Genomic DNA, 15009 nt, shown 5'->3' with positions numbered 1-15009 from the left:
AAAACTTGAATGTTGACATGGTGGTGAAAGTTTATGAACACTGAGATTTATGTTTGTCTCTCGGATTAGTCGGTTTATGGATTGAATATTGAGTCTTCAAAAAAAATAAAATTGAGTCATTTGAAATTTTAAAAATCCTTAAAATTCTTTAAAATCTTAAAAATCTAAATGATGAATCCATTGAAATCTTGTGCTTAAAATCCTGATTACAAAAAGTCTTTTAAAAAAGTCTATTAAAATCTCACAGAGTCAATATAATGTCACAAAGTCTTTTAAAATCTTCCAGACTTTTTTTAACAAAATTGTCTCTTGAAATCTCAATCCAATACACCCCCTTAGTTTGTTGTCAAATCCACATATTAAAGTTGTATCTCCAAAGCTCCACCACCTCAAGCAGATCTACTGCAAATTGTATGAGCTTTAGCCGCCCTTAATCTTATTGTCTTGTGTGGTGTTACTTGTTGGCAAGAGACAGTGAGAACAAATTCATGAGTTTTTTTTTTAACAAATTTATGAGGTTGTGTTTTAGATTTTTGGGACTTGCTTGATTTATGTTTTCTTAATGTTTGTTTGATTTTGTTATGTGATTTATGGCTTTAATTTCTCAGATCTGGTTAAATTTTTTGGTTTTTTGGGTTGTGGGTATTAGGTTTTTTGATTGAAGATGAAGAATATAGAATATGAACATTCTTAGGTTTTTATTTTTAAAAATTAAAATTTTATTTAAAATGTTTATGTAAAAAAAAATAATAAAAAAATAGTGACATTACTGCCAAGTCATCGACACATCAGCATTTTTAAATAAAAAATAGAAAAAAGGACATGATCGTGCATGTTTTAAAATATAAAGGACCTATATGTTACAAATAAAAAATAAAGGATCAAAGTGTTACAAATAAATAAGATAAAGGACTTCTGGTGTAATTTTGCCTTTATTATATTTGTGAGTGTGTGCCTAAATGATTTTTTCTTAGGTTTCTGCCCAAGATAGAATTTCTCATCATAATTCATAAGTAATAATAAGATGCACATGCACTAAAGGACAAAAACAAATAATTTAAAAAGCTTAAGGACGAGAATATTATTTTAATTCAATTTAAAAATCAACAGTCTCACCTCACCTAACACTGGATAGCCCTTGGAATATATCAAGCCAATTATTTGATTGTTTCCATTGAATTTCCTGGTTGATATTTTAACACCAAAACAACAATATATGATTGACCATTCAAATTTCCCTTCCAAATATTAATACGTTTTTCCACATACATTAGAATTAGAAATAGGCTTAAATATGTGATAAGTCCCTGTAGTTTTACCTAGTTTTGGTATTAGTCCCTGCAGTTTTTTTTGTTGGTTTTTCATCCCTGCAGTTTGAAACAATTTTGGTATTAGTCCCTCTGTTATTTCCAGCCGTTACAAAAAAGAGCACTTAACGGTGTGCCACATGGCCCAATCAATATGAGCCACGTGGCACATTAAAAAATACAACTTTAAAATTTTTTTAATGTAAAGAAAGATAAATGGTTGCATAAAAGAGGGGTTTGGCTTAGTGTCTCCTTCTACTTCGTGAGCAGCAGCCATGGGAGAGAGATTTTGTGACCTTCTTCTTCTTCTTCTTCTTCTTCTTCTTCTTCTTCTTCTTCTTCTTCTTACGAACACCACCACCACAACCACCACCACCACGCTTAACTCTGTCATTTTTTAAGCTTCAATTTAAAGCTTCAGTTTATTCATTATCCTTTATTGTCTATGTTTAAATCAAAATGAAATTACTTAAAATAAAATTTGATTTATATAACTCCTTCAGTATCCTTTATTATCCTTTATCCTTTATTGTCCTTTATCCTTTATTGTCTATGTTTATTCATTATCCTTTATTATCCTTTGATTTACATAGGCCACCATAATACATAATACATCAAAATGAAACTTAAAAATCACTTGTCTTGTTCACATTGCATCATTTTTGGAGTTTCACCTTCTTCTGCGGTCCTGCGTACTTTCTCTTCTTTTCCTACAATAATAGATTTATCATTGAATCAGTTACAAGAATGGTTTAAATCTATATAAAGTACAAAAAGTTTTAAATTTGCAATAATACTTTTTTTGGTGCCGTACAAAACATTGTCATCATTTTCATCTAAAAGGCATTCAATTGGTGCCTTAACAACACGTGCAGTACTAACTGCGGTAGATGCAGTTTCAGCTGCATTAGATGCAGTACCAACTGTGGTAGATGCATTAACAAATCCATTAGATGCAGATGCATTTTCAACATTTTTCTTTGGTTTTCTCTGTCATAAAAAAAATACAATCAGACCTAGCATTATGTGAAGTTCTACTCAGTGAAATAAAAGCTAGTAAATAACCTTATACCTGTCTGCGTTGTGCATCTGAGTTCACTTCTGTGCTCTTGCAACCCCTGGTATTATGACCAGGATTTCCACATTTTGTACACCTGTTAGGCGCAGGCCTTTGTTTTCTAGGCTTTGCATCTTCATGAGCATCCCTTCTTCTCATCTTTTTTGGTCTACCAGGACCTCTCTTGTATTGTGGGGGTAACATATCTTCAACTTCAACTTCAGCCTCAGGCCACATGTCTTGACCATTAATAGCGCTAACACTAAAACTATAGCAAAGTTCATATGCCTCCCTTGAATAATAGTGATCAACAAAGTCCTCAGGATTTTGGTTTGAGAATCCCATAGCTGAAATGGCATGTCTACATGGTATGCCTACTAATTCCCAAAAGTTACATGTACAAGTTCTTTTGTCTAAATTAACAATAAAACTACTAGCATGTTGATGATGTTCAACCTGAAATTCAGTTTCACTAGACAAATGTGAGCACCAACCTGCACTAAGTTCAACTTCCCTGTTCAATCTCTTCATAGGTGTAGGCATTATCCTTTGTTGGTACTTAACATTTTTATACCTTAAAGTTGTCATTCTATTCATCAGATAAATTCTAATCCATTCACACATAGTGATAATTGGTTTATCCCTAGCAACCAAGATAGTACTATTGAAAGCCTCAGAAATATTATTCATTAGGACATCACACTTTGAAAAAAATGAGAAAGCATGCTTACACCACAACTTTGTTTGATGTCCTACTAGCCACTCCCATGCCTTTGTATTTACTACTTTCAGCTCTGACATTTTCTTCTCGTATGCTTGGATGTATGTTGCCTTAGCTGCCCCCATCATGAGATCTCTAATTTGAGTGCCTCCACCAAATTTTTTCTTAAAGTTAGCATATAGATGCCTCAAACATAGCCTGTGTTCTAATTTTTCAAACATCTCTTCAAAAACAGGAATCAACCCCTACCATTAATGAAATAGGTATCTTTAGCATACAAAAACACAAACAACAAGCATGCAACAAAATATATAGCGTAAATATAGGTATAAACAACATTTACCTTTTGTTGATCAGAAATGAAAACCCATCTTTTTTCTTGTCCAATATCCTCTAGTAGCAACGTCAAAAACCATCTCCATGATTCTTTGGTCTCAGTTTCAACCACTCCAAATGCTAATGGAAAGTACTGGTCATTTGGGTCTCTTCCGACTGCAATGAGAAGCTGCCCCCCATATCTAGTTTTTAGATGACAACCATCAACTCCAATGAAAGGTCGACATGCTTTCAAAAACCCCTTTTTGCAACCATCAAATGAAAAATAAAAGCTTCCAAACCTAGGTTGTAAAGTTGGATGTGGTCTCTCAATTGTGATTTTGCAAGTGTTACCATTATCAGATACCCTCCTAAGCTCTGCAGAATATCTCCATAATAGATTATATTGTCGTGCAGCATTACCTTCTACAATTTCCTTAGCCATCTGTTTTGCTTTCCAAGCTCTCCAAAACCTGATGTTGACAGAGAAATTTTTCCTTACGTGAGTCAAAATGTCATTTACCTTCATATGGTCACTTGTGCTCATGGTATTAAGTATTAATTGTGCCACCCACTTCGCAGTTGCAGTCTTATTATTGGGATCTCTTGTACACGAGTGAATACCATGCCACGTCTTCATCATGAATGTGTGCTTACCTCCCACTCTGCTTACAAGAGCCACAAAACCACATTTTTTCTTACATACCACTCTACATTAATATCTACATTAAGACAAGAAATATCTACCATACCACGTCTTCATCATTGAATTCTATGATAACATCAATATCTACATTAAGACAAGAAATAGTGAAAAGAATATTAAATCATAATCCAAATTTAATAACATCAAACTGAAAGGATTATATTACAGTCTCTCACCTTGATTTATTAGCATCATTTACCACAAGTCTCCTAAGTGTGCTTAGTATAATTCTATCTTGCAGTTTTTGTATTAACCATTGCAATGAGGAATTACTGCATGGTGAATGATGGTCAAAAAGTTATAGCCATAAGGAATTTCGGTGGAGGGGAGAATTAAGTAAACCTAGACAGAGCAAAAAGAAAGAAATGGCGGACCTGACAGACTTTGCAGTATCAACAATGTCATCCACATATATATCATTTGGAAAAACCTAAATAACAAAACCAAAAAAGTTAACAAATCATTAAGAGCATATGCTAAAAACTAAACTGATGAATAACTTGATGCTTTTGATTTTATACGTCGTTCATCAAGTATAACCAAACATCATTATATCAAAAGTATCCAACAATCTCCTCCTAAAGGAAGAGATTAGGAAAGGAAAAATGATATTGTTGCTGTGTTTTGCTAAGATCACATGTGAAGTATGAAGCGTTATTACTAATTAATAGAAATAAGCTCCTTCAGAACCTAATCTTATAATTACCCTTTCTTAAGTCTTCTACATGAAATCTAAAGTTAACAACAAAATATGATGCTAAAGATTCCATCCAGAAATGTCTGGGCTAATTGAAATTGGTAAATGATCCATGACTACTAAACTTTAAAAATAACTCCATGACTACTAAACTTTAAAAAATTTCACCTAATTTTGCAAATACAAAACAACATTTACAGAGTATTAATCACCTACAACAAAGGTACTAAAACTAAAAAGAAAAGTAACTAGAGCAAACACCATAAGGCATAAAGTTGAAGACACTAAAAAAATAGTTATAAACTCAGCTTTTTACAAGATACTAATGATAACTATAAAGCCAAATGGAATATCAGAATGAATATCACCATCAGATCAAACTAAAAGAAGTTGACCATGATTTTCATGGTCAATTCTGCTTCAAAAAACACAAAAAGTATACTTCAAAATACCAAAAGAAACAACTTCAAAGCAGACATTATTTGATGACAGAAAAGCCTTTCATAGTTCATATGAGCTTATCTAAATGGCAACACTCAAACTGTCACTTTTCCCTAATAATTATATGGTTCATATCAGTAATTTTCCACATCATTGCTGAACACCATTGTCAAATCTAATGAACAATGGTCGTAACAAACAAGTCAAAGAATGAAATGGTGATCTGTTTTGAAACCTGAATATCCTTTAACTTCATGGTCCCCTCAAACACTTCAATCAATAACTCATGATTCTGCACAGATGCATCATTGGTATCTTCAACTCTCTGTAGGCAAGAAATGCTCTCTGCCGTTGGCATATAAGTTTGCAAAGACAGCCTAATGCAATTCTCGTCAAATGCAAGCACTTTTAGACCCGTCAATACATCGTCAATCTGATCTATAGCATCAAACCTGAAAAGGTGAGCAAGATGAGTAAGCCATAGTATCTGAAAGTGCGAATGAAAATAGTTGAACTTACCATTTGACCTCACACTGAAGACACTCCATAGTCTTCAGAATCTCCTTCATTTCATCAACCTTACTCTCAAGTTCCAATTGCTGCAACAACAAAGAAATATTTCAATAAAAATATACACTTTGTATAAAAGTTACAGTGAAGAACCACCAAAGTGAAAGAAGCAGAAAAATGTTCACGGAGTAATGAGTCCACTTGGGTTTGAAACTAATTCAATGCCAAAAAGAATAAAAATAAACGGCAAGCAATGGGGCATAGAAATCAAACACCTCCAAATTTTCGCCTAGATTCATGACAGTGTCTTCCAGCATTGGAGAAACAATTCCTTCATTAGCCTCAGCTGTCATCTGCTCCTATAATTATTAAAAACAACTGTCAAAACACGATTACTGACTGGAGAATCCCCTTCCACTCAATAAACAAATGGATGGTTAAATGAAAATTGAAAACAAACAAGGCTTCGTCATAATGAGCATAGGTATATTACTACTACTTCCGTCCCTAAATATAGAAACCTCGAGAACTTTCATCATCCCATTTTGTTCGAATCTCTCTTCAAAATTTCAACTGCATTATATATTTGTTTACCAAAATACCCCTAATTATTTAACATTTTTTCTATAACCAAATAAGTTTCCAAAAAATACTATGAAGCGCAAAAACAATACTACCATTTAACAAATTAATATCATACCCAATTTCTTAATTCTCATAATTTAGTTAACTGGTCTGATATTTATTTAGGACAGAAGTGTTTATTATTAGCTAAAAGTATAAAACACAACATAGTTAGTTAAGGCATGTTTGGATTGGCTTATTTGAGCTTATTTAATGGGATAAGTTTTGTCCTTTATGACTTTTTTCATAAGCTTTTTCAGCTTATTTTCATAAGTTATCCAAGATAGCTTAAGAAAACAACTTATAGCACATACAAAAACAATCTTATTTTATCTTTTTCTATAAAAATAGCTTATACATAAGCACTTATCATGAGAAGTGCTTGTGCTAAAAGCCACAAACAACCTTTTTATCCAAACAGGTTGCTTTGTTTAGAAGAGAACCAAACCAAGTAGCAAATACCAACCTCTAATGCAATATATTGTAAAGAACATTCCAATTCTTCAAGTTTGGCCTCCAAATTAATAGAATCTGAAGAAAAAAGAATAACAATAATTACACAGTATAATCCATTGGTGGTTATGTGAAACAAAAAAACAAACAAAAAGTGAGTGAAACTAACCATCCTTACGAGTTCTCGCAAGATACTCAATCTCGGTAGCTACATTGGTGGATTCAACTTTTACATCATTAAGTTCCTTTGTCAAATACTCTACATAAGCATATGAAACAACAACACAAAAGAAAATTCACATAACCTAAAATTACATAAAGAAAAGGAAAAGGAAAAAGAGTTGATTTGAATTACCGAAATCGGAATTTTGTAAAGAATCGATATCAGAGAATTCGGATACAATTTGTTGCACTGTGTTCTGTGAGAAATGAAAATTGAAAGTGAATAAATTGATTGTGTTAGGGTAAGATTAAGAGTGAGAGTTTATTCAATTTAAGAATTGTACGCAACTTGAACATGAAGAGCACAGTCGTGGAGTAAATCGGCGGAATCTGAAGGGTTTGATTCTTCTTCGTCGTTTTTGATGAAGTTGTGAATCTCTAAAATTCGACTGAAAAGTTTGCAGAATGAGATAACGGCGTTAGAATAACGGAGATGGAATCAGAGAAAGAAGAAGAAGAAAGAGAGTACCTGCGGATCTTATTTGCTTCTGCGGCCATATTAATCAGTCAAAAATGGTTCCAAATTCCATTAATCATAGTCTTTGACTAATGACTATATTCCGGTTGAAGTTGGGGAATTAAAAATAGGACAAAACTTACATACATTTTCATACATGCATTTCTTACTTTTCCACTCACAAAGAGGTGGTTATTTGTGTTTTTTCATTTTGAAAAAATAAAAGAAAATTAATTTTTAATAAAAAAAACTACCTCTTTGTAAGAGGAAAAGTAAGAAATGCATGTATGGAAATGCATGTAAGTTTTGTCCTTAAAAATAATACAAATAAAGTAAAATTTAAAAATAAAGTATAAGTTGACATAAGATTATTTGGAATTAAAAATAAAAAAATTAAGTAAAATTAATCATAATTTGACTTAAGATTATACTGCGGTTCAACAAAAGTATTATCAACCGTAGACTTTTTTTTTTATAAAATTATCAACCCTAGACTTTGACTGAAGGTTATACTCTAATTCAACTGAAACGCTATTAACCCTAATTTTTAGACCGGAATATAATTTTATGTCGAATTATACTTTATTTTAAATTATAATCGTCAATCAAAGACTATGGCTAAGGGGAGTACAAATTATATAAATAAGGTAAAATTGAAATATAAAGTATAATTTGATTTAATATTATACTCTCTACTCAACTGAAGCACGATTAACCTTGATTTTTGATTGAGTGTTATACTCTATTTTAAGTTATACTTCGGTTTTGATTATATCCTGGTTCCACTGAAGTAATACTAACCCTACCCTAGACTTTGACTGAAAGTTATACTCCGATTCAACTAAAACACTATTAACCCTAATTTTTGACCGATGCTTATACTTCGTTCGCAGTTAATGACTTAAAAATTATAAAAATAATGTATAAATAAAAAATAAAGTATAATTTTACATGAAATTATACTTTAAGTCAATTGAAACACTATTAACCCTAGACTTTTATCGTTGAAGTTAATGACTTAAAAATTATATAAATAAAGTAAAATTTCAAAGTACAGTATAATCTACGACTAATATATTAAAATTGATTACCACCAAAGTTACTAATTTATCCTTATTACTTTTAACCACGTCGGCACGTTGCAAATTTTATATCCTTCATTTTAATTTCACTAAAGTTTTATATCCTTCATTTTAATTTCAATAAAGTATAATCTACTTCCGCTCTGTTTCATTATGTACCATCAATCCAAACATAGCCTAATGTTTCAAGTTAGATTATCTCTAGTGCCAATTTGGGTGGACTAATTTAGCTTATTAAAAAAAAAATTATATTAAACAAACCATAGTTTTTAATTGAGGGTAAAATTTAATAAAATTAGATTTTCGACTATTAAACTTTGTTTTTTGTTGACTCACTTTTTATTTTACTTTTTAAAAATTATTAAGTTATTAGGATTGTAAGTACAGTAGAAACTCTTTAAATTAATAATGTCAGGACCGGAGAAATTTATTAATTTAGAGAGTTATTAATTTATCGATAAATTAATAATTATTAATTTAAAGAGTTTTTAAGTAATTATACTGTACATACCAAACAAAAAGACAAATTAGTCTATGCCTCTTAGAATTACGTTGCAGCGAACCTTGAGACTCAACGTAAATTAGTAACTACTGTGTTCATATGTTTTGGAAATCAATAAGGACTTTTGAACTTTAAAAGAAAACAAACAACTATTTAATTATATTTAAATAGAGTGTAATATATTTTTTTCAGTTTCTATAAATTATTAATTTATGATTTTATTGGGACCAAAAATTATAAAGGATCTCCTGAAAAATTATTATCTTATTATTTTATCGAATTTTTCAATTTTTTACATTGCCCCAAGTTGGGACCGGACAAATTTATTATTTTAGAGAGTTTATTAATTTACCGAGTATTAATTTAAAGAGTTTCTACTGTATCATTCAAAATATAATTTAATAGTCCACCATATATATATTTTTATCAAAACTAGTTTAAAGACCCGTGCGAGAATTTTATTCGATAATTGAGTTTGTCATTATATTAATGTAGAAAGTTTATTTAAAATTAAATATTTAAATTTTTTATATGATATTGTTAAAATATTTTTTGTAGTGAAATTACAATGAATGATATAAAACTTGCAATGTAATTAAAAGTAATAAGGATAAATTAATAACTTTGGTGATAATCGATTTTAATATTTTTTGATGCAATAAAAAGAAACAACAACAAAACAAGTAGTAATAGATTTATCTCGTTGCAAAGGAAATTAATTGGTGTCCAACTCCAAGACCTCAGCATTAATAATAGGTAACAACTTATGCTTATACATCCTTAAAAAAAAAAACGTATGCTTATACAAAAAAGTAAAATAAAAATAGGTAACAACTTATATGTATAGTACGTGTTATTTTCTTCCATATTTATTTTTAAAAAAATTTGAAAGGATGCAGTGATGGTTTTTTTTGGAGGATATTTTTTTTTAGGATTTCATACTAAGCCGATTTGTGTTTTTTATTTTTATTTATTCTCTAGTTTTTTTTTTTTTTGAACCAAACAAACTTACTGCATTTCATTAAATATCAAAAGTTCAATACATGAAGGAATAATCTCAAATCTACGGAAACTTACTGCATTTTATTTATTCTCTAGTTTATTATCTTAAAAAGGTAAAAAAAAAATGTAAGAAAGAGAATACAAATAGTCTCCGTAAAAAGTAAAATAAGAAAATATCAAAAGTTTGATTTTTACTTGGTAAAGCTCCACAAATTATGACCTTTATCCTTATAAAAAAAATTATGGCATTTATGAGTGTTTATCGGAAAGGTTTCAAATAGTAATTAATTGTCTTGATGAACAATTTTTATTTTTTTCTTTCATTTAATGTGACTGTAAAGTAAAAAAAAAAAAAAAAGTTTTTTCAGAAGTTGGGTCGTGATTTTCAAAAACGGGTCTTGAATCCGACCCGGGTACCCGGAATTTTAGGTTGACGAACAAACTCGCGCTGCTAGTCTGCTACTACGATTCCACCGTGTATTTTCACAGTAATTCCGGCCGCGCCTACCAAAAAAAATTATTCTGGTCATTATCTAGCACGCAAAAGGGTACCAAGATCGTGAATTAATTGATTAACATGACATGAGCTTTTATTGTTGCTGCAGCGGAAGAATAAGAACCATTGGTTTTTGGCTATGGCTTGCCTCTTCAGGAAAAAAAAATCTAAACAAACCAAATTTTGAAACCTCTTTGAATGAGAAAAATAAAATAATCATCACAAAGCGATTAACAAATTAAAAAAGGGCATAAAAGAACATAGAAATCAAAGATTAAACTCAGAACTCAAAAACAAGCTTGATGTAAAACCCAGAAAAATCAAACCCACTTTATTGTTGTTATTAAGAATATCTTCATCTACTTGTAGTTCTTTAATGGAGTTGAAGAAATTTTGAGGAGTTGATGAAGTCACAATTAGTTTAGGGACATGAATATTTGTTTCTAGGTTTTGAGAAAGTGAAAATTATGAAGGATGATAAAATGAGGATGATTTTTTTATTTTGGTTAGTGATGATGATGGGTGATGGTGAGTTTGTGATGATAATATTTGTTTTTGGAAATATGATTTAAATCTGTTGGGTTTTTGTAAGTTGGCTATATTTTGCAAAAACATATTTCAGCCAAGTGTTGAGACAAGTGTGCTGACCCCAAGTGTTGTGACAAATGTTGTGACACTTTGGAACAACACCTGACTCTGTTCTGCGCGCGCCAGCTGGATGTTATTATTTTCTACTCAATCTTTTGAAGATCTGTTTGAAGAATTTGTTCAAGGTATCTTGCAGAAGAAGGCGCACGTGTTTAATGTGATTCAGAAGGCAGCTAAACCCTAGTTTTATTTTCCAAAAGAATTATATTTTTGGAAAATATATTTTTGCGGTTTCAAAAATATAACTATTATTTTCAAAAATATATCACTGCTGCCGCAATTCTAGAAGCCCTAATTTTGTCTTGAAGCCCAAGTCATTCTACTACTATAAATACGAAGGCAAGCATATGGTTTCAAGCATCTAAAATCGAGTCTTACAAAGCGTGTGTTTTTAGGGATTTTAGAGTGTTAATTGTGAGCCTTTCTTGTGTCTCATTGATGCAAGCTTAGGACCTGAGTGTTATTGAGTTGTAAGTGTGAACTTCTCCTAAGCTTTGAAGTACGGAGATTGTTCTATTGTGTTGTGTGGTTTACTCGCAAGCTTTTAAGCAAGAGTGAATCCTAGTTTTTAGGAGTGTGTCTCCAATCGTTGTAATCGTCTGAGTTGAATAGCAGCGCTGTCTGTGTTGCTAAGGTGGGAATTGGGACGGGGTCTCATATCTAGGAGTTCCTAGGTAGAAGGGTCATTGGGTAGTGATTAAGTGAGAAGTTGTAAACGGGTGAGTTTAGCTTCGAAGTAATACTGCTGATAGTGGACTTCATTCCTGGATTGGTATCCCCCAGAGTAGGCTTTAGGCTGAACTGGGTTAACAACTCTTGTGTGTTATTTACTTTACTGTTTGTATTGTTTTATGTTATTTGCTCTGTTTATAGACAAGTGTTGGCGCACCAGTAACAACATCTGTCTACAACAGACAAGTGTTGCTACACCTTGAGCAACACCTGTCCACTGTGTGCCAGGAATTTCAATTGGCATCAGAGCAGGCACCCTGTTCTGAATTTTAGGGTGAGCTCCAGGGAAATCGTTTTTGGCAAGGATGGACAAAGAAGGAGGTTTTGTTACCAGACCACCTCTCTTGGTTGGCGCTTCAAACTATGACTATTGAAAGTCCCGCATGATGGCCTTCCTAAAACAAATTGATAGCAAGACATGGAAGGCAATTCTGAGAGGATGGACTCCACCTGTGAAGATGGACAAAGATGGTAAACCAACTCTTGAGTTGAAATCTGCTGAAGAATGGTCCAAAGAAGAAGATGAGCTTGCTCTTGCAAACTCAAAAGCATTATATGCGCTATATAATGGTGTTGACAAGCACATATTCAGACTCATCAAAAAGTGTGTCTGTGCTAAGGAAGCTTGGACAATTCTTGAGACTGTTCATGAAGGTACCTCTAAAGTGAAGCTGTCTAAGCTACAACTCCTAACAACTAAGTTTGAGAATCTAAGAATGAATGATGATGAAACCATTCAGGATTTTCACATGACCATACTTGATTTTGACAATCAATTTGATGCCTTGGGTGAAAAGATACCTGAAGAAAAGCTGGTAAGAAAAATGCTCAGGTCTCTACCTAAGAAGTTTGACATGAAAGTCACAGCTATAGAAGAAGCAAAGGATATCACAGATATGAAGCTAGATGAACTAGTTGGTTCATTACAAACCTATGAGGTAGCCACAAATGAAAAGATGGATAAGAAAAACAAAAGTATTGCTTTTGTTTCAAATGCTGAAGAAGAAGATCAACTGAGTGACACAGAATCTGAACAAAGCATCTCTGATGCAATGGTTCTTCTGGGAAAACAATTTAATAAGGTGCTAAAGAGAATGGACAAACGCTCTAAGACAGGTGCAGCTGACATTGGTCGCAACACTTACAGGAATTTCAGAAAACCTGTAACAGATGAGAAATCAGCTCCAAATAAAGGTGTTCAATGCCATGAATGTGAGGGGTTTGGTCACATCAGAAGTGAATGTGGAACCTTTCTGAAGAAACAAAAGAAGGGGTTAACTGTAACTTGGTCAGATGAAGATTCTGAAGGAGAAGCTGATACTGCAAAAGCTATACATGTATTGACAAGTGTTTGCACATCTGACACTGAATCATGTGAAGAAGAACTAACCTTTGATGAGCTTGCTGAATCATATAAAAAGCTGTGTCTGAAGAGTGCAGAAGTCTGCAGAGTCTCTGAAGAGCAAAAAGAGACAATCACTAAGTTGCAAACTGAGAAAGCTGCTAATTTGTCAAGAATCTCTGAATTTGGTACTAAATGGGAAGATAGTTTAAAGATCATTGAGCAACAGAAGGCAACTATCATCAACTTAGAAGCTGACAAGATCAAACAACTGACTGAGATAGCCCATCTGAATGAAGAGGTAACTGAATTAAACTCTCATCTTGAGAATTTAAAGAAGCATGTTCTTAGGCTATTCAAAGGAAGTGATCTAGATGAAATCCTAGAAACTTTGCCTGCCCCTAGTAGATCCAAAACAGGCATTGGGTATGAATACAAAAATGTTAATAGGATTATGGATTACAACAAAGAAGGGAAATTTTTGCCTGAGTTGAGTAAACAACCGTCTCCAAAAATGCATGACAGGATGTCGCCACACCTGTCTCCTAGACAGCAGAGACAAGTGTTGCCACATGTGGCACCACATCAGCAAAGATGGCAGAGACCTAGGTTTATACCTAGACCAAGAAGCAGGTACCATTCATGGAGATGTCATCACTGTGGAAGAAAGGGGCACATAAGGCCTTATTGCTACAAACTGTATGGTTATCCAAGTGAAATTCCACAAGAATCTGATCAATCCATCACTAAAACAAAGATGGAATGGAAGCAAAAAGATGATGCAACCAATACCAAGGAGTATACAGCTGAAAGCAGTGGGAAAAGTCTGATTGCCCATACATCTCTCAGAGCATCATCAAAAGAAGATTGGTACTTTGATAGTGGCTGTTCCAGACACATGACTGGTGTTGAAAAATATTTAAAGGAAGTAAAATCTTATGCCACAAGTTTTGTGACATTTGGAGATGGAGCAAAGGGGGAAATCAAAGGTATTGGAAGACTTATTGACCATGGTCTACCAAAACTTGAAAATGTTCTCCTTGTAAAAGGACTAACTGCCAATCTAATCAGTATAAGCCAACTATGTGATCAAGGCATGAAAGTCAACTTTACAAAAAATGAATGTCTGGTCAGCAATAATGAAGGAGACATCCTTATGAGGGGTGTTAGATCAAAAGACAACTGCTACTTGTGGATCCCTCTTGAAGAAGGTAATGTATCTACATGTCTCTTAACTAAAAATGAATAGGTTAAGCTGTGGCATCAAAAATTAGGACACCTTAACCTGAAAAGCATGAAGAGAGTCATATCAGAAGAAGCTGTCAGAGGACTACCAATCTTACAGATACAGGAAGGCAATATCTGTGGTGAATGTCAGATTGGGAAGCAAACCAAAGTGTCGCACCAGAAGTTGCAACACTTGTCCACTTCTAAAGTTCTTGAGTTACTACACATGGATCTGATGGGGCCCATACAAGTGGAGAGTCTTGGAGGTAAGAAATATGTACTTGTTGTTGTTGATGACTTCTCTAGATATACTTGGGTGAATTTCATTAGGGAAAAATCTGAGACTTTTGAAGAATTCAAAAATCTTTGTGTACAACTTCAAAAAGAGAAAGACTGTGGTATTGTAAGAATCAGAAGTGACCATGGTAAGGAATTTGAAAACTCTAAATTTGCTGATTTTTGTGCTGC

At 32.8% G+C, this 15009-nt stretch overlaps 2 protein-coding genes across 8 annotated transcripts; both read right to left on the bottom strand.

The window, feature by feature from the left end:
• Positions 1-1688: 1688 nt before the first annotated feature.
• On the bottom strand, positions 1689-4190 carry LOC123909782. Of its 2 annotated transcripts, none has more exons than XM_045960669.1 (4): positions 3429-4190; positions 2380-3330; positions 2105-2297; positions 1689-2017 (listed from the first exon to the last, which is right to left on the bottom strand). In XM_045960669.1, exons 1-4 carry the CDS (start codon positions 4041-4043, stop codon positions 1941-1943), a joined length of 1836 nt encoding a protein of 611 aa, XP_045816625.1. In that variant the 5' UTR covers positions 4044-4190; the 3' UTR covers positions 1689-1940. The 2 variants fall into 2 exon arrangements, with proteins under 2 accessions (XP_045816625.1, XP_045816626.1); XM_045960670.1 differs by having other exon boundaries at positions 2380-2820; positions 3429-4122.
• A 13-nt stretch (positions 4191-4203) lies between these two features.
• LOC123909786 lies at positions 4204-7637 on the bottom strand. Of its 6 annotated transcripts, none has more exons than XM_045960681.1 (10): positions 7523-7637; positions 7343-7442; positions 7187-7250; positions 7010-7102; positions 6845-6909; positions 6030-6113; positions 5764-5843; positions 5480-5696; positions 4481-4536; positions 4204-4378 (listed from the first exon to the last, which is right to left on the bottom strand). In XM_045960681.1, exons 1-10 carry the CDS (start codon positions 7549-7551, stop codon positions 4279-4281), a joined length of 888 nt encoding a protein of 295 aa, XP_045816637.1. In that variant the 5' UTR covers positions 7552-7637; the 3' UTR covers positions 4204-4278. The 6 variants fall into 6 exon arrangements, with proteins under 6 accessions (XP_045816637.1, XP_045816641.1, XP_045816639.1 ...); XM_045960685.1 differs by having other exon boundaries at positions 4205-4378; positions 7010-7060; XM_045960683.1 differs by having other exon boundaries at positions 4206-4378; positions 7010-7090.
• Positions 7638-15009: the final 7372 nt, after the last annotated feature.

The sequence above is a fragment of the Trifolium pratense genome, linkage group LG2 (assembly GCF_020283565.1).
Source record: "Trifolium pratense cultivar HEN17-A07 linkage group LG2, ARS_RC_1.1, whole genome shotgun sequence".
Lineage (NCBI taxonomy): Eukaryota > Viridiplantae > Streptophyta > Magnoliopsida > Fabales > Fabaceae > Trifolium > Trifolium pratense.
The sequence above is the reverse complement of the archived record's forward strand: the minus strand, read 5'-3'. Positions and strand labels throughout refer to the sequence as shown.